This window comes from Dipteris shenzhenensis, chromosome 33, assembly GCF_047967505.1.
Source record: "Dipteris shenzhenensis isolate YYH24624 ecotype China chromosome 33, Dip_SZ_1.0, whole genome shotgun sequence".
NCBI lineage: Eukaryota > Viridiplantae > Streptophyta > Polypodiopsida > Gleicheniales > Dipteridaceae > Dipteris > Dipteris shenzhenensis.
The window spans coordinates 33,715,772-33,731,745 of record NC_141628.1 but is presented as its reverse complement, the minus strand read 5'-3'; the positions used below and the strand labels follow the sequence as shown (position 1 = coordinate 33,731,745).

Below are 15,974 nucleotides of genomic sequence, written 5' to 3'. Positions count from 1 at the left end.
TACGGCATCCCAAACCGCGTGACATTGCGACGACAGATAAAGACTACACATGTCATCTGTCCCTCACGAAGGATCGATGTGGCTCGCAAGCTTGATTTTTGGGAAATGCCTTTCGTGGGCATTTCTCAGTGAAGGTCTTGGGGATTGACAACACAGACGCATCTTCAGGCTACCAACTCATTGGTATGCTGGGCCATCGTCAAGGACTGCGAGGGCCTTGAGGGGCTACGAAAAGAAATGTTGCCAGAGGGTGAGGATGTGACTTCCAACAAGGAAGGTTGTAGGATGGAAAAAAATTCCAGCCATCGGAGGACCTTGACACAGGATCCATGTGGCTACCGCCGATAGGTGTTCCACGTGGTGATGGGCAGGAATGGCAACCCCATGGCCTTTCCCTACTTGGTGTGTGCACCCTCCAACAAAGGCCCCATTTTCGAGTTCAGGCAGAGCTAAGTGCTTGTAGCAATATGGTTTCATTGCCGTCATTCTTCGCAGCTAGAGTACGAATAGAGCGCTTATGGCAAGACCCAATAGTACCTTTTAACCCTCAGAGCAAAGTAAGTGCTCGACAGAATGATTCTTACAGGTAACGTGTAGCGATACTCTGTCGTATTGGCTGATCTGATGGTGTGCATTTTCATAGGCAAAACCACCAAATTTCGAGCAGAAAATCGTCAATGGGTCCCTATCGATAGACGGCTTGTACAATCCAGGTTGGGTTGCAGCAATGCTTGAAGAGATGGATCCCGGAAGTAAAGGAATACACGGGACCAAAGCATCCACTGGTCGGGCCCGGCCAGACTCTGAAATCCGTGGCGTGATCGAGTGTGTCAGCAATTGCACTGGCTGGGAGATGCTGAGCTTAGAGCAGGCACTCGCTTCTTTGGAACGGATGCTCCAGCTGCCTTCCGTTGAGGGATTGATATGCATCTTGCAGAAATGCAGAAAAGAGAAACATTTAGCGTATGCCAAGCGCTTACATGCGTACATGCGCAAACATGGTCTTGAAGCTCATAGCTCTCTTGGGAACTACCTTGTTCCAATGCTGGTTGAATGTGGAAGCATCGCAGATGCCTTACAGGTTTTTAACAAGTTGGTTGATCCGAACGTGTATTCTTGGACTTCTCTCATCACCGGTTATATTGAATTTGGGGAATCACAGCATGCCCTCAACCTGTACCTGAAAATGCAGGAGGAATGTGCACATCCTAGCAAGTATACGTTTGTGGCCTTGCTGAAGGCTTGTGCTAGGCTGAAAAATTCAGCAAAAGGCCAAGAAATACACGTTGAGATTTCGAGAAAGGGGTTGGAAACAGATCCTTTTCTTGGCAGCACTTTGGTTGATATGTATGCCAAATGTGGTTCGCCTGCAAAAGCAAGAGAAGTGCTTGATAAGCTTCCGATTCAGGATGTAGTCTCATGGACTGCGCTGATTGCAGGATATGCAGAGCAGACGCTTGGGGAGGAAGCGCTGAACTGTTTCAACCAGATGAAATTGGGGGGTGTCTCTCCAAATGCTGTGACGTATATTTGCAGCTTGAAAGCTTGTGGCAGCATAGCAGCCTTAGACAAGGGCCTAGAAATACATGCTGAGATTGCTAGAAAGGAATTGGAACGAGATCCTTTCGTTGGGAGCACTTTGGTTGATATGTATGCCAAATGTGGCTCGCTTGCAAAATCACAGGAAGTGTTTGACAGGCTTCCAGTACGAGATGTAGTCTCATGGAATGCACTGATCGCAGGATATGCGGAAGATGGGCTTGGGGAGGAAGCACGGGACTGTTACGAACAGATGCAACTGGAGGGTGTGTCTCCAAATGCATCCACGTTTGTTTGCACCTTGAAAGCCTATGGCACCATACAAGCTATAGACAAGGGTCGAGAAATACACGCTGAGATTACAAGAAAGGGTTTGGAAAGAGATCTTTACGTTGGCAACACCTTGGTTGATTTGTATGCCAAATGTAATTCCCTTAAGAAGGCAAGGGAAGTTTTTGACAAACTTCCAGTTCGAGATGTTATCTCTTGGAATGCATTGATCACAGGATATTCGGAACAGGGGCTTGGTGAGGAAGCACAAAAGTGTTTCGAACAGATGGAATTGGAGGGTTTCTCCCCAAATATAGTCTCATGGAATGCTTTACTCGGAGGATATGCCCAGCTAGGAGAAAGCGAACTTGTTTTCCATATGCTTGAGAGAATGACAAGAGAAGGCATAAAGCCAAACGGGGTCACATTTCTTGGCATTCTCACTGTTTGCAGTCATACAGGTCTAGTTGACAAGGGCCTGGAGTATTTTACGTTCATGACCAAAGACTATGGCATCATTCCAACTATCGAGCACCACACTTCCATGGTTGATCTCATTGGCCGTGCAGGCCAAATCAATAAGGCGGTAGCAATGGTAGGGATGATGCCTTTACAACCTGATCTTGCGGTGTGGTGTACTGTGTTGGGTGCTTGTCGAAAGTGGGGAAATGTGGAGATTGCAAGGCAGGCATTCGGACATGCAGTGGGATTGGATGAAAAAGATGCTGCAGGTTACGTCTTAATGTCTAACATCTATGCAGATGCTTATGTGCAGGATGATGAGGAGCCAGTTGAAGCAATGAGAGTGCAAGAGCAACCACGCAACAACTCCGTGGGGTGAAGTCAACAGAGTTGTGCGTACCTGTGTGGTAGAGGATATAAGATATTGTTAAAGCAAAGAGATTTATATGCAAGGCTAGAGGACCTCTCCCAGGAGAATGAGGAAGGTTATGGCGGAAATTTGCATTGTGTCATGGGACACATCCAATGATGCAAGGAAAGATGGTTGTGGGCCCAGTGAGAAGCTGGCTATTCCATGTGTGTCCTATTGAATTGTTTCCCATGTGCCTCAGGGAATGACTGGTGAAGGCATAAAGCCAAATGGGGCACATACCTTAGTGTACAGTCACGTGTGTCCACTGGAGAAGGGCCAGCAATACTTTTAGTCCATGGGAAAAGACTACAGCATCAATCCAACTATGGATCAGCATCGTTATCTTGTGATATGGTATTCTGTGTTGGATGCTCGTTGAAGAGGGCTAATGTGGATCTTGGTGAATTAATGTGAAGTTCACGGAATTGTGCATACCTTTGGTGTGGGATGCAAGACTTTACCAAGAACAGATATACACAAGCAGATCTAGAAGGCGTCTCCTGGAGAAAGGATATTACCCCGTGTTTTGTGCCATGGGACATATACGATGATGTAAAGAAAGATGGGCTATTGTATATACTGGCGTTGCCAAATGTGCATTGAAACGAATAATCCCGAAGATCACTAGGGGATGGAACATGATGGGGGAAGCAATTGCTGACAGAAATTGCAAGAAGCACATCAATTGATGCCACTTCTCATATGGAGAGATATATTTGTAGAATTTCCAGTTGACCTTCAAGGAAAGATCATTGAGTATCTTCAAGCTCAAGAAAATTAGCTGATAAAACCAAGGGGCCTTTCAAGTGCGGAACAAAGAAGCATGTGAACAAATTGGCACAAGGGTGGTTTTCTTTGCATTAGTAAAATGATAAATAGCTATACTTTTGCACTCTTAAAGCCTTGGATATCATTTTGCACTCTAAAACCCTCATATATAATTGCAAATGTTACCAAACATTGCCTCATAATCTTAATTGTTTCTCCCTTGTTCATCCATCCCAAGGTAGCTTCGCAGCTTTGTTGCTTCATCTTAGTTGTGCTAGGATTCTTTTCACCATATGGCTTCAAAAGCACACGTGGCAAGGGATTTGTACTCAGACTTCTACTATAGACGATGGTATTGTTTCTTGTTGTACCATGCACTCCATGTGAATTTAGCATGAGTGTGTATCCTCAAATAGACTTCCATTTGGGGCCATCTCTTTAATGTGTTTCGTTTTGTATGGCAATCGTTGTTCGCTTTTTTTAATTGAAAGAGAATTTCAAATTACATTCTAGTTTGGCCTTATCATTTGCCTCCCTCTAGAGGAGGATCATTCCATAATCATCCTCTAGCTATGATGGAGCTTCAAACAAGACGATGCTATTACCCCTTGCGGTGCTTGGATGGGTTAATGGCTATAAGATCCTTGCACCAAGAAAGACTAAAAACTCCTCTCAGTGAAAATTAACCCCTCCTTGCAAAGGAGGTACAAGGGGATTTGGTTCATCATTTTTTTGATTGGGCCAAATCCATGTTTCTCCCTGGTTACATTCTTGATATATTTACTGGTGCATTGACTTTAAGAATCTTCATTGACAACCACCCATCAAAAGTAAGCCTCACATGACCATCATATTTTGTCATACAAAATGTCCTAAAGGCTGCATCATTGAGATTTGTAATCACGGTAGTGTACTATGTCACAACTGCATTAAGCATGCTAAGATCCTTCTAATTTCTTGATGTAGCTCATCCCTTTTAAGCATGAGATCGTCGTTGTTGTGACTCCAATTGTACTTATTTTCCATATATCTAGCTCCAAACATGGCCCTTTCTAGCATCCCTTGTATGGAGAAAAGGCCACACACAATTGCTATCTAATCAAAAGGTGTCTTCCCTAATGGGTTTGTCATGTGGAATAAGAAGTCCAATGTAAAAAGGCTTTGATGCCTATTGATAAATCAATTCAAATACACTCAATGCTACGATACCAATTGAAGAAGGATGATTTTGCAAAACCTACCAAAATAAGAACCCAATGCATTGGTACATTGACAAGAAACCTTCAAGCGATGTGGAAGCATTTGTGGTTTAAAGCACCACACAGCTAGATAATAAACTCAATCCTATGATACAGTTGAAGAAGGATGGGTTTGTAAAACCTATCAAAATTACAATCTAATGCATTGGTATCTTGACAAGAAACTTTAGCTATGTTGAGTTTAAAGCACCACAAAACTAGATAGTGTATGTAGTGAGCTAGCCGGTCATAGTCTTACAAGGCCCCCATAATGTATCTCTTAGCATTCTTTATGTATCTATATTACAATTTGACCATAGTCACACAACTTCTTGGTTACAGTTCAACAAGATAACAAGCTAGTAGAGGTTTGTAGGCTACATAAACTAGTTAGCTAACAATCTATTAAATATACACAATAGTTGCAAATGATCTCAAACTTTGACAGAGTAGCTGGTTGTGAAGAACACGAGGTTGGCTCGGCTGTAACACAACTCGGAAACTAATGTGACCTCTACGTACCCACCAAAGCATGCCCAAAAATTTACAAGTTGGTTGGTTTAATGGCTTTTTTTTTACAATAGTCTAGAAGTATAAAGTCACGAGACCAAAAGTCAATAGTTAGTTGTATTATTTGTCGGACCCAAAGCTATAAGGCCATTGGAGCTTCCAAGTAATTATTCCTGCTACGATTTTAGTGGTTGCTTGCAATGTTGACACTTAGTTCGCTCATCATAAACTTGTGTAGATATTAGTCTACATTCATATATACTGAGGTCTGAAAAAGATCCAAATAGGGCTCATGGGAAAACCTAAACCCTGACAAAGCTAGCATGATTTGAAAAGGGACATTGTGCAAACCTTCAAGTGTGAGAGATGATCTTTCCACACCCATGCAAAGATATTCATGTGAAAAATATGAGGACTTGAGAGCTTCATGTTTTTGTGTGTGAGGAATGCTACCTTACATCATGTTTCTATATAAGGAGGAGTGAAGGAGAGATACTTACAGGGGGAAAGTTCTTGTGACATTTTGATGCTAAAGATCTTAATAGTATTTTTTGATTGTTTGTTGGAGGCATATTTAAGGCTTGAACCTGATTTCTAAATTTTCGGAGCAACGTTGCTTCTGTGTATAGGTCCAAATCCTGCCCTCAGATTTGTTTAAGCTAAGCTTTTCACGGCCATGGCTATGTGCATAATCGTTTGGTTCATTTCCTGCACAACGTGCTTGAATTGTTTGTTGCAGGAATATATGCAGCTTGAACCTATGTTAACAAGGTGAATGATATTTAATCATTCAGAAGGCTTGCCCCAGATCAAAAAAGAAACAAAAAAGAATACACTAGAGATGGTGTGGAGGAAGACTGCAGGAGATAAAGGAGAGAGAGAAAGAGAGAAAGAGAGAAAGAGGGAGAGAGGGAGAGAGGGGGGGGGGGGGGGAACGAGAAAAGGTGGAGATGGTGTGAGGAATACTTTTGGAGATAAAGAAGGGGAGAGAGAGAGAGAGAGAGAGAGAGAGAGAGAGAGAGAGAGAGAGAGTCAACCACTTTAAAGTCTGCATTCAAGTCCATACTAGAGCTAATGAAGAGAAGCCAAGTATCAACATATTGTCCAATACGGAAAATGCACTTCCAAAAACTCAAAGAATGCCTAATTTCTGCTTTGCCCAATTTGAAACATTGCTAAGGCTACCTAGAGGGCAGGCCAAAAACTTAAGCAGAGTCACAGTCCTTTCTAAAAGGCCTCAATAGTTTCATACATGCTTTTGTAGCTTCTCTATGAAATAACACATAGAAGATAATAAAGCCCAATAAGGTCTAGTAGATGCTCGGAAAGAAACCTAGTACAAAGAGATGCTTGTGAAAGAAGCAATACTCGCTTGATACAAAGATGTGCACACCAAGGAGCCTTTACAATAGTAAGTCCTTGACTTCCCTTTTACATTTGTTCCATCAAGGAGCTAGGGTTGAAAGTGCATGATGGTGACTAGGGGTTTTGTTAACATTTTCATGTTCATTATGCATGAACATCATGTTTGTTCAAAACATGCATGAAAATAATGTGATCATGTTGGTATTCACAGGTGAACCTGATAAATATATTAGCGGTAATAGGCATTATACCAACAATGGTAATTACAATGAAACCGATGGTGCAAGTCCACATACCGACAAGATTTTTTATATAACCAATGGTATATGTAATAATATTGATGGTATAAATGGTCATACTAGTGGTATCGGTACATGTATTGGTGGTAGTTTTGAATAGCTTTCCTACCCATGTTCTGTGCATAAAGCGTTGCGATCTACCTTGACAAAAGTCATGGCTCTAGAGAGACATGGTCGAACTACGAGATTACGTTACGATGCTAGTTTCTCAAAAGTGAAGATGTAACATTTGTATAGAAGAGTATACGGGATAAGTCAGAAGAATGGGTAAACACTTCTGAAGCTATTCCAAATGTCTGAGGGACCAAGAATCGAGATAGTTGCAGTGATTTTAAGAGAAGAAAATATAGACTCCATGGTGGATGATATAATAGCATGTCAAGAACCTTAGATTGTGACACATAATGGAATAGCACATCTAGAATCCTAGAGTGAGGCACAGGACTTGGTTACGATGTTAGTTAGTCGAGAGTGGAGATGTAATATTTGCAAGGAAGAGTACACCGAACCAGTCATAAGAATGAATGATCAAGCACTTCTTAGGCGATGAGCATAACCTATTCGAAAAGATTAAAGGGCCGAGAGCCAAGAGAGTTGCACGCATTACAACGAGCCACCAGTGCAAATGTCTAGACTTGAATAAATTGTTAAATATTGAATGGGTTCTTCAATGGGTTTGCTTTTTGCTTCAAATTCGGTGGATTTTTTGAATGATCTTGCTTTTTGCACAATTATATATCTAACTTTAAAATGGTATTCTAAGACCTAAGTACTCATACATTGTGCAAACATTTCAATATTAAGAACTTGGAATATGCTATACAGAAATTCCAATATTATGAACTCAAGAGTCAATATTACGAATCCAAGAAATCTGTGGATGTCATATATTCAAATAGATGGAAAATGCAAGATACAAGAGTTTGCGGTTTACAAGAGCTTAAGCTATTGGGCGTACATCAAACCACCAATCCAAAAAACCATATACAAAGAAGTAACCCAACAAAGTGGGCAATGTCTTCTTTCCTGCATGGCTCGTAATAAGTAGATAAGATGAAACTTATGCCCACAAGGTGTGACATTAAATCTAGTCGATGTATCAAAAATTGCCTGACAGATTGGACATCCCCTGAATGCGGAGGCACTAAACATGGTTGGTTTGTAGTGTGGTGATATATTGTGAATTTCATATCCTATGGCTGCACCCCTTGCAATGCAGCTCTTTGGTCCATGTACCCTAGCCTTAACTACATGTTTGATTTGATTAAGGTCGCTAATTGTGCATGTTGATCGTGACCAAGTTCCATGCCACTTCAACTATCATGGTGTTTTTCAAGCATTGAATCATGTGCTTTGTTTTCATCACTCACGAAGCCTCTATAACTTCTCCCACCAATGCATCTGAGAGCATCTCTTATGTTATTGCAACATCTGTGTGAGTCTTTACATGTTTGTGGATAAATGAGCTGAGATCTATGACGAGTCTTTTCATTATGAAGTGCCAAAATAAGATCTTTTCGAAGTATAGAGAAACATTCATGTGGTGAGGCTGATTGCCATACACATTGATGTATCGGATGCTCGTGCCCGAAGCTCTGAGTTCCTACACTCGCTAATCTTTTATTTGCCATATTTCTCAACAAGCTAAGCTTCAAAATGTTCTGCCTTTGCTCCATCTATTGGATAGATGGTCAATGTTTCCTCCTTGGACACCAACCTTTTGATGTCCTTCCACTGAACCCTTTGGACGTGTCAACCGCAAGGTGCCCTGGATAATGTCTAGTAACTGCTAAAGGGGTGTAGTGGCAATAGTTTGCACCCACTCATAACGTGTACGGATTGCATGGATACACTCCCCTTTTTCATGCTCCTCTTATGTCAAAGGTCTCTTTCCTACTCTCCTGCATCTATCATCATGAAGCGGCTCATCTCTAACATCTCAAACGCGTTGTGTGAGGGTTCAAGAAAGGGACAAGTGCAAGCAAAGTATTTTGAGGTATTCCACATGTAGAAATTCAAGCAAATTTTAACACATACAAATGCAACATGTAATTCATAAGGTACAAGTAAATTTATAAACTTACAAATGTAACTTGCAATTCATGCAACATGATTTTGAATGCATGCATGCAACATGATACAGATTGCAAGCAAAATGTTACATGTTGCATCATGCATACTGATTGCAATGCAAGCATGCAATATGATACATATTGCATGCACGTTTTTGTTTTAAAATTGGATTACATGCATGGAATATGTGTATCATATTGCATGCTTACATTGTTGCTGACATGCATGCCAATAAAAAACTCACAAAAACCACCTCCCCTTTGAGAGAGTCTAGGTCCCGCACCCAAAAAGTGGTCTCATCTAGCTCTTGCGCCTTGCGAGCATAGGGGCTAGGGACTACTCTCAAGACCTGGCCCTGGCATGCACTTATGGTAGGAGAGGAAAATTATTTCTCAAGTCCAACTGTATGAAATGAACCAGTGGCATCCTTTCATACTTGAGGTGGTAAGTGTACCACTGGTAACTAGGATAATATTGTGTGTAATAGATATAATACTAGTGGTAAATATCCATCTATTGGCGGTACTTGGTTTGATTCACGCCTAAATATATTGTCGATACTAGTAATTTTACTGATGGTATTGGTCATATTACCAATCGATAAATGCTTGTTGGCTAACAATATATTGAGCAGGTAATGGCAGTAATTAACTAGTTTTTCTTTTTTTTAAAGACCGGCAAGGTTTTGTCATCATTGCGTGTCATAAAAAAAGTTGTGTGATTACGTAAATGCAAAATCCCTAATGGTGACACCTCCACAAGCTTCAATAGCAAAATTCCATGATAAATAACATGGTAATGAGGTACACATGAATGAACACTAATTCTTAGCTTCCCCTATTAAAAAACAATCAAAAGTAAAGGTGAAAGTATTAGAAAAGGCCCTGCAAGAGTTCATTAACGATCTAGGAAGAGGCTTGCCATCAAAAGACTAAGTGTTGAACATTTGGCAAAGCTTCCTGCATCAATATCAACATTGCAAGCTATGATATTGTCAACCAATATTCAATCAATCGAAACTCTGTTTACCCCTTGAATCGCATACATAGCCATCAACAAAAGTATCCACAAATGGATGCTATCATCAAAGGACAGTTAGTCACAGATGTAGTGGTAGATGTAGGGTGTGTGGCAAATGTTATGAAGTTCGACACTTATGAAGAGTTGGGACTTATCGAGACATGCCTTCCACATACTCTGAATGTTAATAATTCCATTGTCATTTGAGGGGATGTTATCTCAAGTGCTCCTCTAAGTATCAAGGGTTATGACTCTCTATTATTTCCATACTCTTCAAATGGCCAAAGAAAGGTTGATCCTACTAGGTACACCTTGGATAATAAGAGCTGATTACCAAATTGATATCGACAATAGGAATATCATTTTGTTATTATTTTGGGTAGGGGCATCGATCGAGTGGTGATGGGGGACTATTTTGGCTATGGGCATCCATCGAGTGGTGATGGAGATGAAATTGGTCCACCCAATTATGAACACCCCCAAACGAAAGTCCCTTGAATGGAGCAAGGCTAATATTTTCAATTCCAAGCACAAAGAGGCAAGCCTGATTGGCAACAGCATTCAGAGGTTGAGTGTTACTATGCATTTGATTGATATGTAGCAAGACTTAAAAATGATCAATCCTTGTCCGTGGATCCATTGTTGAAGGTTGACTAATGTCTACAACCAAAGCCCAAGAACAAAAACTCTTGTTATTGCCTAAATGGATTGATTCCAATTACAGCTCCGTGGTCAACAAGGTTATACAAGGTCATCCTCTAGCACATCAAGTCTTCATCTACACCTATCTCCTCCAATGACTAAGGAAAACCCAATATCAAGCCCTAAGATAGTAGGTGCCATCAAAATATATATGCAAAAGTATATGACTTGGAAAACCCAACATTAAGCCCTTGATTACCCACTCACTCTAAGGCTACTAAGGGTGATTATCATGACGTCGACTTCATGCTCACAACTCCCAAAGATAAGCAAACTACCCAAATTGCTTGACGCCAAGGATCTCTACATCTTTTAATAGTTGCTCAAAATTATAATGGCAATTGTTGCTACAATGGAACACAAAAGCTCTATGCAACAAAGCAATGACACATGCAAAGAAGTTGCCTCTTGGTGGGGCATGCCAATGTGGTGAGAGCTTATAAGAATGTTGATTCTCTTGTACTCAAATGATAGTGCTTTTGTAGGATTATCTAGTTTGATAGTGGACCTTATGTTTCCTAATTGGAACAACTAATGGGTCTACCAATTGGGAAAATTCTATAACTTTGCGCCCGAGCATCGAATTTGCATCAACCTTTTTACATCAGGTTTGTAATTTTGTGTTTCAATTGTCTTCGTATTTGAAATTGCATTGGCTTAACAAAAGTTAAAAATTTTGTAGGATTCATTGGAAAATTAATTGGTGGTCTCATTACGTCATTAGCTTAAGCTAAAACCCCCTTATGTAAATTAATCTTAATTAACCCTCTAATTTGGATTAAGCCTCCACCCTGCTCCTCTGCCTCACCGCCTCCCCTCTCTGACTCCACTCCGCCTCGCTGCTCCCCCCCCCCCACCCTTGCCCTCCCTCGCTCCCTCCCCTCAGCCCCCCCCCCCCCCCCCCCTTTCATCGCTCATGTTCTTGACATATCATCCCCATCACCATTTCCCCCTTCTTCCATGCATTTCCCCAGTTCTGATGATGTCAATTTCAGGTTCAATTTTGATTCTTGCAGCTCGAACCCAATCTTGTTTTTTGCTCCTTCAAATGGAGACAAGTCTATGCTGATCCAATTAGTTCCCCACCCCTTGTCTCGTACTTGTGGTCCCTCATTTGCGTTCCAAGTAGTTGCATTCCTCGCTTTCCTGCTCCTCCGTCTGCCTCTTGCACTTTCGGCTCACCATCGCCACCATCTGCTAGCATCGAGAATTCGAACAGGAACTAATTCAACCTGCCCTCTGTTTTCGGTGTGATTTTGAGGTCTGAGACTTAATATATATTAAGTTGAGACATGCAAAAATTGGCGAAATCAAACACTTGAGTGGTGCACTCCCAAAAATTAGCCCACAGATCTCTGATTTCTTAGCATAGTGACAAGAATAATCAAGAGGTATTGTACAAATTTGGCACTTAATGTCTACATGTAGGTAGGCCAGGTGAACAATATATTGATTTGACTAACAAATCCAATTTAAATAGAAACATTGTTGAAAACTGATTAGCATTCACAGGCTTGAACTTATTTGCCGATAACGGTGCTTTCTTTTAATACCTCCCCTGTTTCAACTGTAGATGTAGCTTGGATTACTGTTCTTCGTGCAACCCATAAAATGTTTTTCTTCGAATTAGGCACTAGCTACTATGAGATCCCCTCCCCATACGGGAAGCATATTGTCCCACCTATAAGCCCCCATATGAGCAGAGTAGGGACTGTTGTGTGTGTGTTACGCTCTAGCCGAGGTAGCATGACCTCGGAAGAATCAGTCGACATTTCCCTTAAAGGATCTATCTCTGTAATATATGTGTTTGCGCTTCATGAAAATGATCGGGAGGGATTTAATGTCAAGGTCCTAGGTGAGGGCTGATAGCACCAGACTAGATAGATCTGAGACCAAGGGCCTAGTGCTAAGATTATGCCTAGGGGCAAGGAATTAAATGCATCCCAAGAGAGGGGTGAAATGTTGCATTAGGAAGGCCCTATATGGATGACATGTGGCATCTAGATCTATCTAGGGATTTGGGGTTTGCTAAGGCTAGAGAGAGAAGAGAAGAAATGGATTCACGTGATTTTCAACGTAGATCTCGGTCTCTCTTGTAAGTCTTAGCATGAATTGGCTAGGAGGAGAATCATGGTGCTGCTCCCGTGATCTGCAGTAGAGGCTAGATTAGGAAAATTGGTTGACAATTGGTATCAGAGCTCAAGGCTACGAAGAGGAGAGGTGTGAATTCGAGATCAGGCTTAGACAGCCCGAGTGGCGGACGGCGACCAGTGGTGGTGATACGCTATGACAGAGGGAAGGTGGCGAGTAACGTGATGGAGCTGCTGACTGTCGACGTCGAAGGGCCTACGAGATGACGTGGCGTTCCCGTAACGTTTTGACGGGCCTACGAATCGGCGGGGTGCTGGATTACCTCAACGGAAGGTTTATGCATGCATTTAACGACTAGTATAGGGCGACTGCAGCAAGACCACAACGGGGGTGCCGTGACGACGGACACCTGGGGAGCTACGACAGTGTCTGGTGACGCAGTGCAGACGAGGAGTGCAGAGTGATACGAGCGGTTGTCGAAGGACTAGAGCACAGACGTGAGATGCAAGGTGTTTCGTGGGTCTAACGGAGAATTTGATCGACGCTCATTTTCAAATTTCTGTGTCGGTAATAAACAGTCCGTAGGTTGGCGAGGACAGCGCAATCTGAAGGATACGCGATACCAGAGAAGTCTTATTACTCATGAGCAGGCAGTACGCAGAGGCTGCAGGATCCGGAGACACCAATTGGACGCAGAGGCGTAGGACTTGACCAGGGAGCTTTCTTTGATCTCCCTTAGCTTTGTGTTGTTTTTTTTTTTTTTTCCTTCTTTAATTAGCTGGGTGACGCGCTACTTCCATAGACAGGACAGCACGCATGAGGTTTCAGCGTGGCAGTAAGGACGGGTTATGCCTGTGTGGTTCAGTCTGAGTTAATCTGCAGGAATTTCCCTAGTATAGGGAAAAGCGGGATTTGGATATATGCCTGTGTCAAATGCGTAGTTAGTGTGCATGTCAGATTGCAGGTATTCCCTAGTATAGGGAATTGTGTTCAGAGTGTTAGTACACTGAATTGTGTCAACTTGTGATTACAGTGTTCTAGGGGTGTTATATTTTTTTATTAAAAAAAAAACCCCAAAACAAAACACCTACTGAACTAAATGGAAGCAGAAGAAGGGGCTTCCAGGAGGGACCCTGGTGAATCAGGAGTCCGGCCGACCCAGCAGGGATCGCGCCCTGTAGCTCACACTTTATCTGGCAGGATTGCATTGTTGGAGGATGCCTTGCAACAGTTGTTAGTGCAGCAATTACAAGCCAACGCAGGGCAATCTGAACTTAGGAGAGTGTTACAGAGTATGTCTGCCAGACCTTCTCGAGAAGAGAAGGGAAAGGCTCCAATGGAACTAGAGTCTAGTGTCCATACGGTCGAGCCTAGGAAGGCTTAAGTGCCAAATATTGCCAATTACAGACCGGAAAAATATTCTGGTCGGATGAATGACCGTAGCTCCGATGTCATTGAGACTTGGTGACACAAATGGGACGAGGCGTTCGCCATTTGTGAGATCAGGAATGACATCAAAAGGATCCGCAAGGCCACCCATATGTTTAGTGAGGCAGCGGATCGGTGGTGGATTAAACAACAAAAAGATAGCATAGCATCCACTACCTGGGAGGGGTTTAAAAGAGAGTTCAGGAAACACTTCTTACCTCCTGACGAGGCATCCCGAGCTTGGGATCAATATAGGAACCTTCGTCAGAGAAATTTATCAGTGGCAGAATATACTGATAAGTTTCGAGAGAGTGTAATGAAGGTTGACGAACCCCTGCCTCAATCAATCCAAGTGAAAGATTTCATATTTGGATTGAATGATCGAATAAAAATGGAAGTTCGGGCTAAGTACGCGAACACGCTAGATGATGCAATAGCTATAGCCCTGAACTACGAGGATGCCAAGGGCAGCAAGCCAAGTGGGTTTGCACAGGTCGGAACCCAGTATGGGTATCCGAAAAAGTCTGGGTTTAAGAAGAAGTGGGCTAGTAGAGGGAGTGGTTCGCAGCCGAGTGGTCAAGCCAAGCAGGCGAGACCGGCTGAAACTCCTAATCCAAGTACCACCATTGGAGTGAAGAGGAAAGTAACTCCAATGGCAGCCCGGGCTTGGTCTAAATCTCCCTTGAACCCAGAACAGCGGAAAAAAGTGAGGAGAGAAGGCTTGTGCTTTGGTTGCCTTCAACCTCGTCAGTGGAGAGATTGTCCACGTAATAAAGATCGTCGGATGGCTGAGATGGTGATCTCAGAGTGCGACGTGGAGATGCAGGGAAGTCCCAGAGCGGAGGAGATGCAGATTCAGCTAGCGGGATCTTCTCAGAGGTTAGTACCTTGTTTGTTCTGTGTGTCTGTTACTAAGTTAGTGACGAGTGCACCTGATAACATCCTATCTAAGCCTGCAGCAACGGGGTATACAGCCTTCAATGATACGGAGTTAATCAAAATGAAAGGGCAAGTGGCCAGTCATGATATCATTGTGTTGTTTGACTCAGCGTCAACTCACAATGTGATTAACTCCAAGCTCGTGAAGAGGCTGAAATTAAAGACAAGTCCATCTGATTATGCGTATACAGTCAGGATGGCCGATGGAAGTTCAACTGAAGTATGGGACCAAAGGGTTACCCAGTTAGAGCTTCGGATTCAGGACTATGCTGAGAAGCTTGATTTTGAAATAACCAAGCTTGCTCATGCGGATATAGCCCTGGGAATGGCGTGGCATTCTAGGAAGAATCCAGCCATTGATTGGAAAAAGCACATATATCAATTCAAGATGAATGATGTGCTTTATGTCTTGCGAGGCGAAAGAGATATACCTCAGGGACCGTTGGTTTCCGTGATGGAAATCAGAAAGGCTCAAGTAGAGTTTTTGTACCTTTGCACAGCATCGGTAGAGTCGATGGATGATTCTTCGACTAGCACTGATGTTACGCAAAGTGGTGAGATGGCCAAGCTGGCTAATCTTATAACAGAGGAGTTCTCTGAATGTTTTAGGGATGAACTACCTTATGGGTTACCTCCAGAGCGGAAAGTTCAGCATAAGATTGAACTGATCCCAGGGGCAGAACCTGTAAATAGGCCTCCCTATAGGATGAGTTTTACTGAAGAAGCGGAGGTGCGTAGGCAACTGGAAGAATACCTCAAGTTGGGGCAGATTCAACCAAGTTTCTCACCTTTTGCTTCACCAGTGATATTAAAGAGGAAAAAGGATGATACGTTTCGCCTCTGTATAGATTACAGAGC

The 15,974-nt window shown here is 42.5% G+C and overlaps 1 protein-coding gene across 1 annotated transcript; it reads left to right on the top strand.

Annotated features, from left to right (window-relative positions):
* The first annotated feature begins 461 nt into the window (after positions 1-461).
* LOC147880006 (pentatricopeptide repeat-containing protein At1g06140, mitochondrial-like) lies at positions 462-3,683 on the top strand. The gene is made up of 2 exons (XM_087371355.1): positions 462-557; positions 644-3,683. The coding sequence occupies exons 1-2, from the start codon at positions 468-470 to the stop codon at positions 2,648-2,650; spliced, it is 2,097 nt and encodes a 698-aa protein (XP_087227481.1). The 5' UTR covers positions 462-467; the 3' UTR covers positions 2,651-3,683.
* The last annotated feature ends 12,291 nt before the right edge of the window (positions 3,684-15,974 follow it).

Bases quoted from the DNA above. Each gene is read 5' to 3' on its own strand.
- LOC147880006 (XM_087371355.1), top strand. From the start codon at position 468: ATGGTTTCATTGCCGTCATTCTTCGCAGCTAGAGTACGAATAGAGCGC. The intron at 558-643 runs GTAAGTGCTCGA...GCATTTTCATAG, and splicing joins CTTTTAACCCTCAGAGCAAA to GCAAAACCACCAAATTTCGA.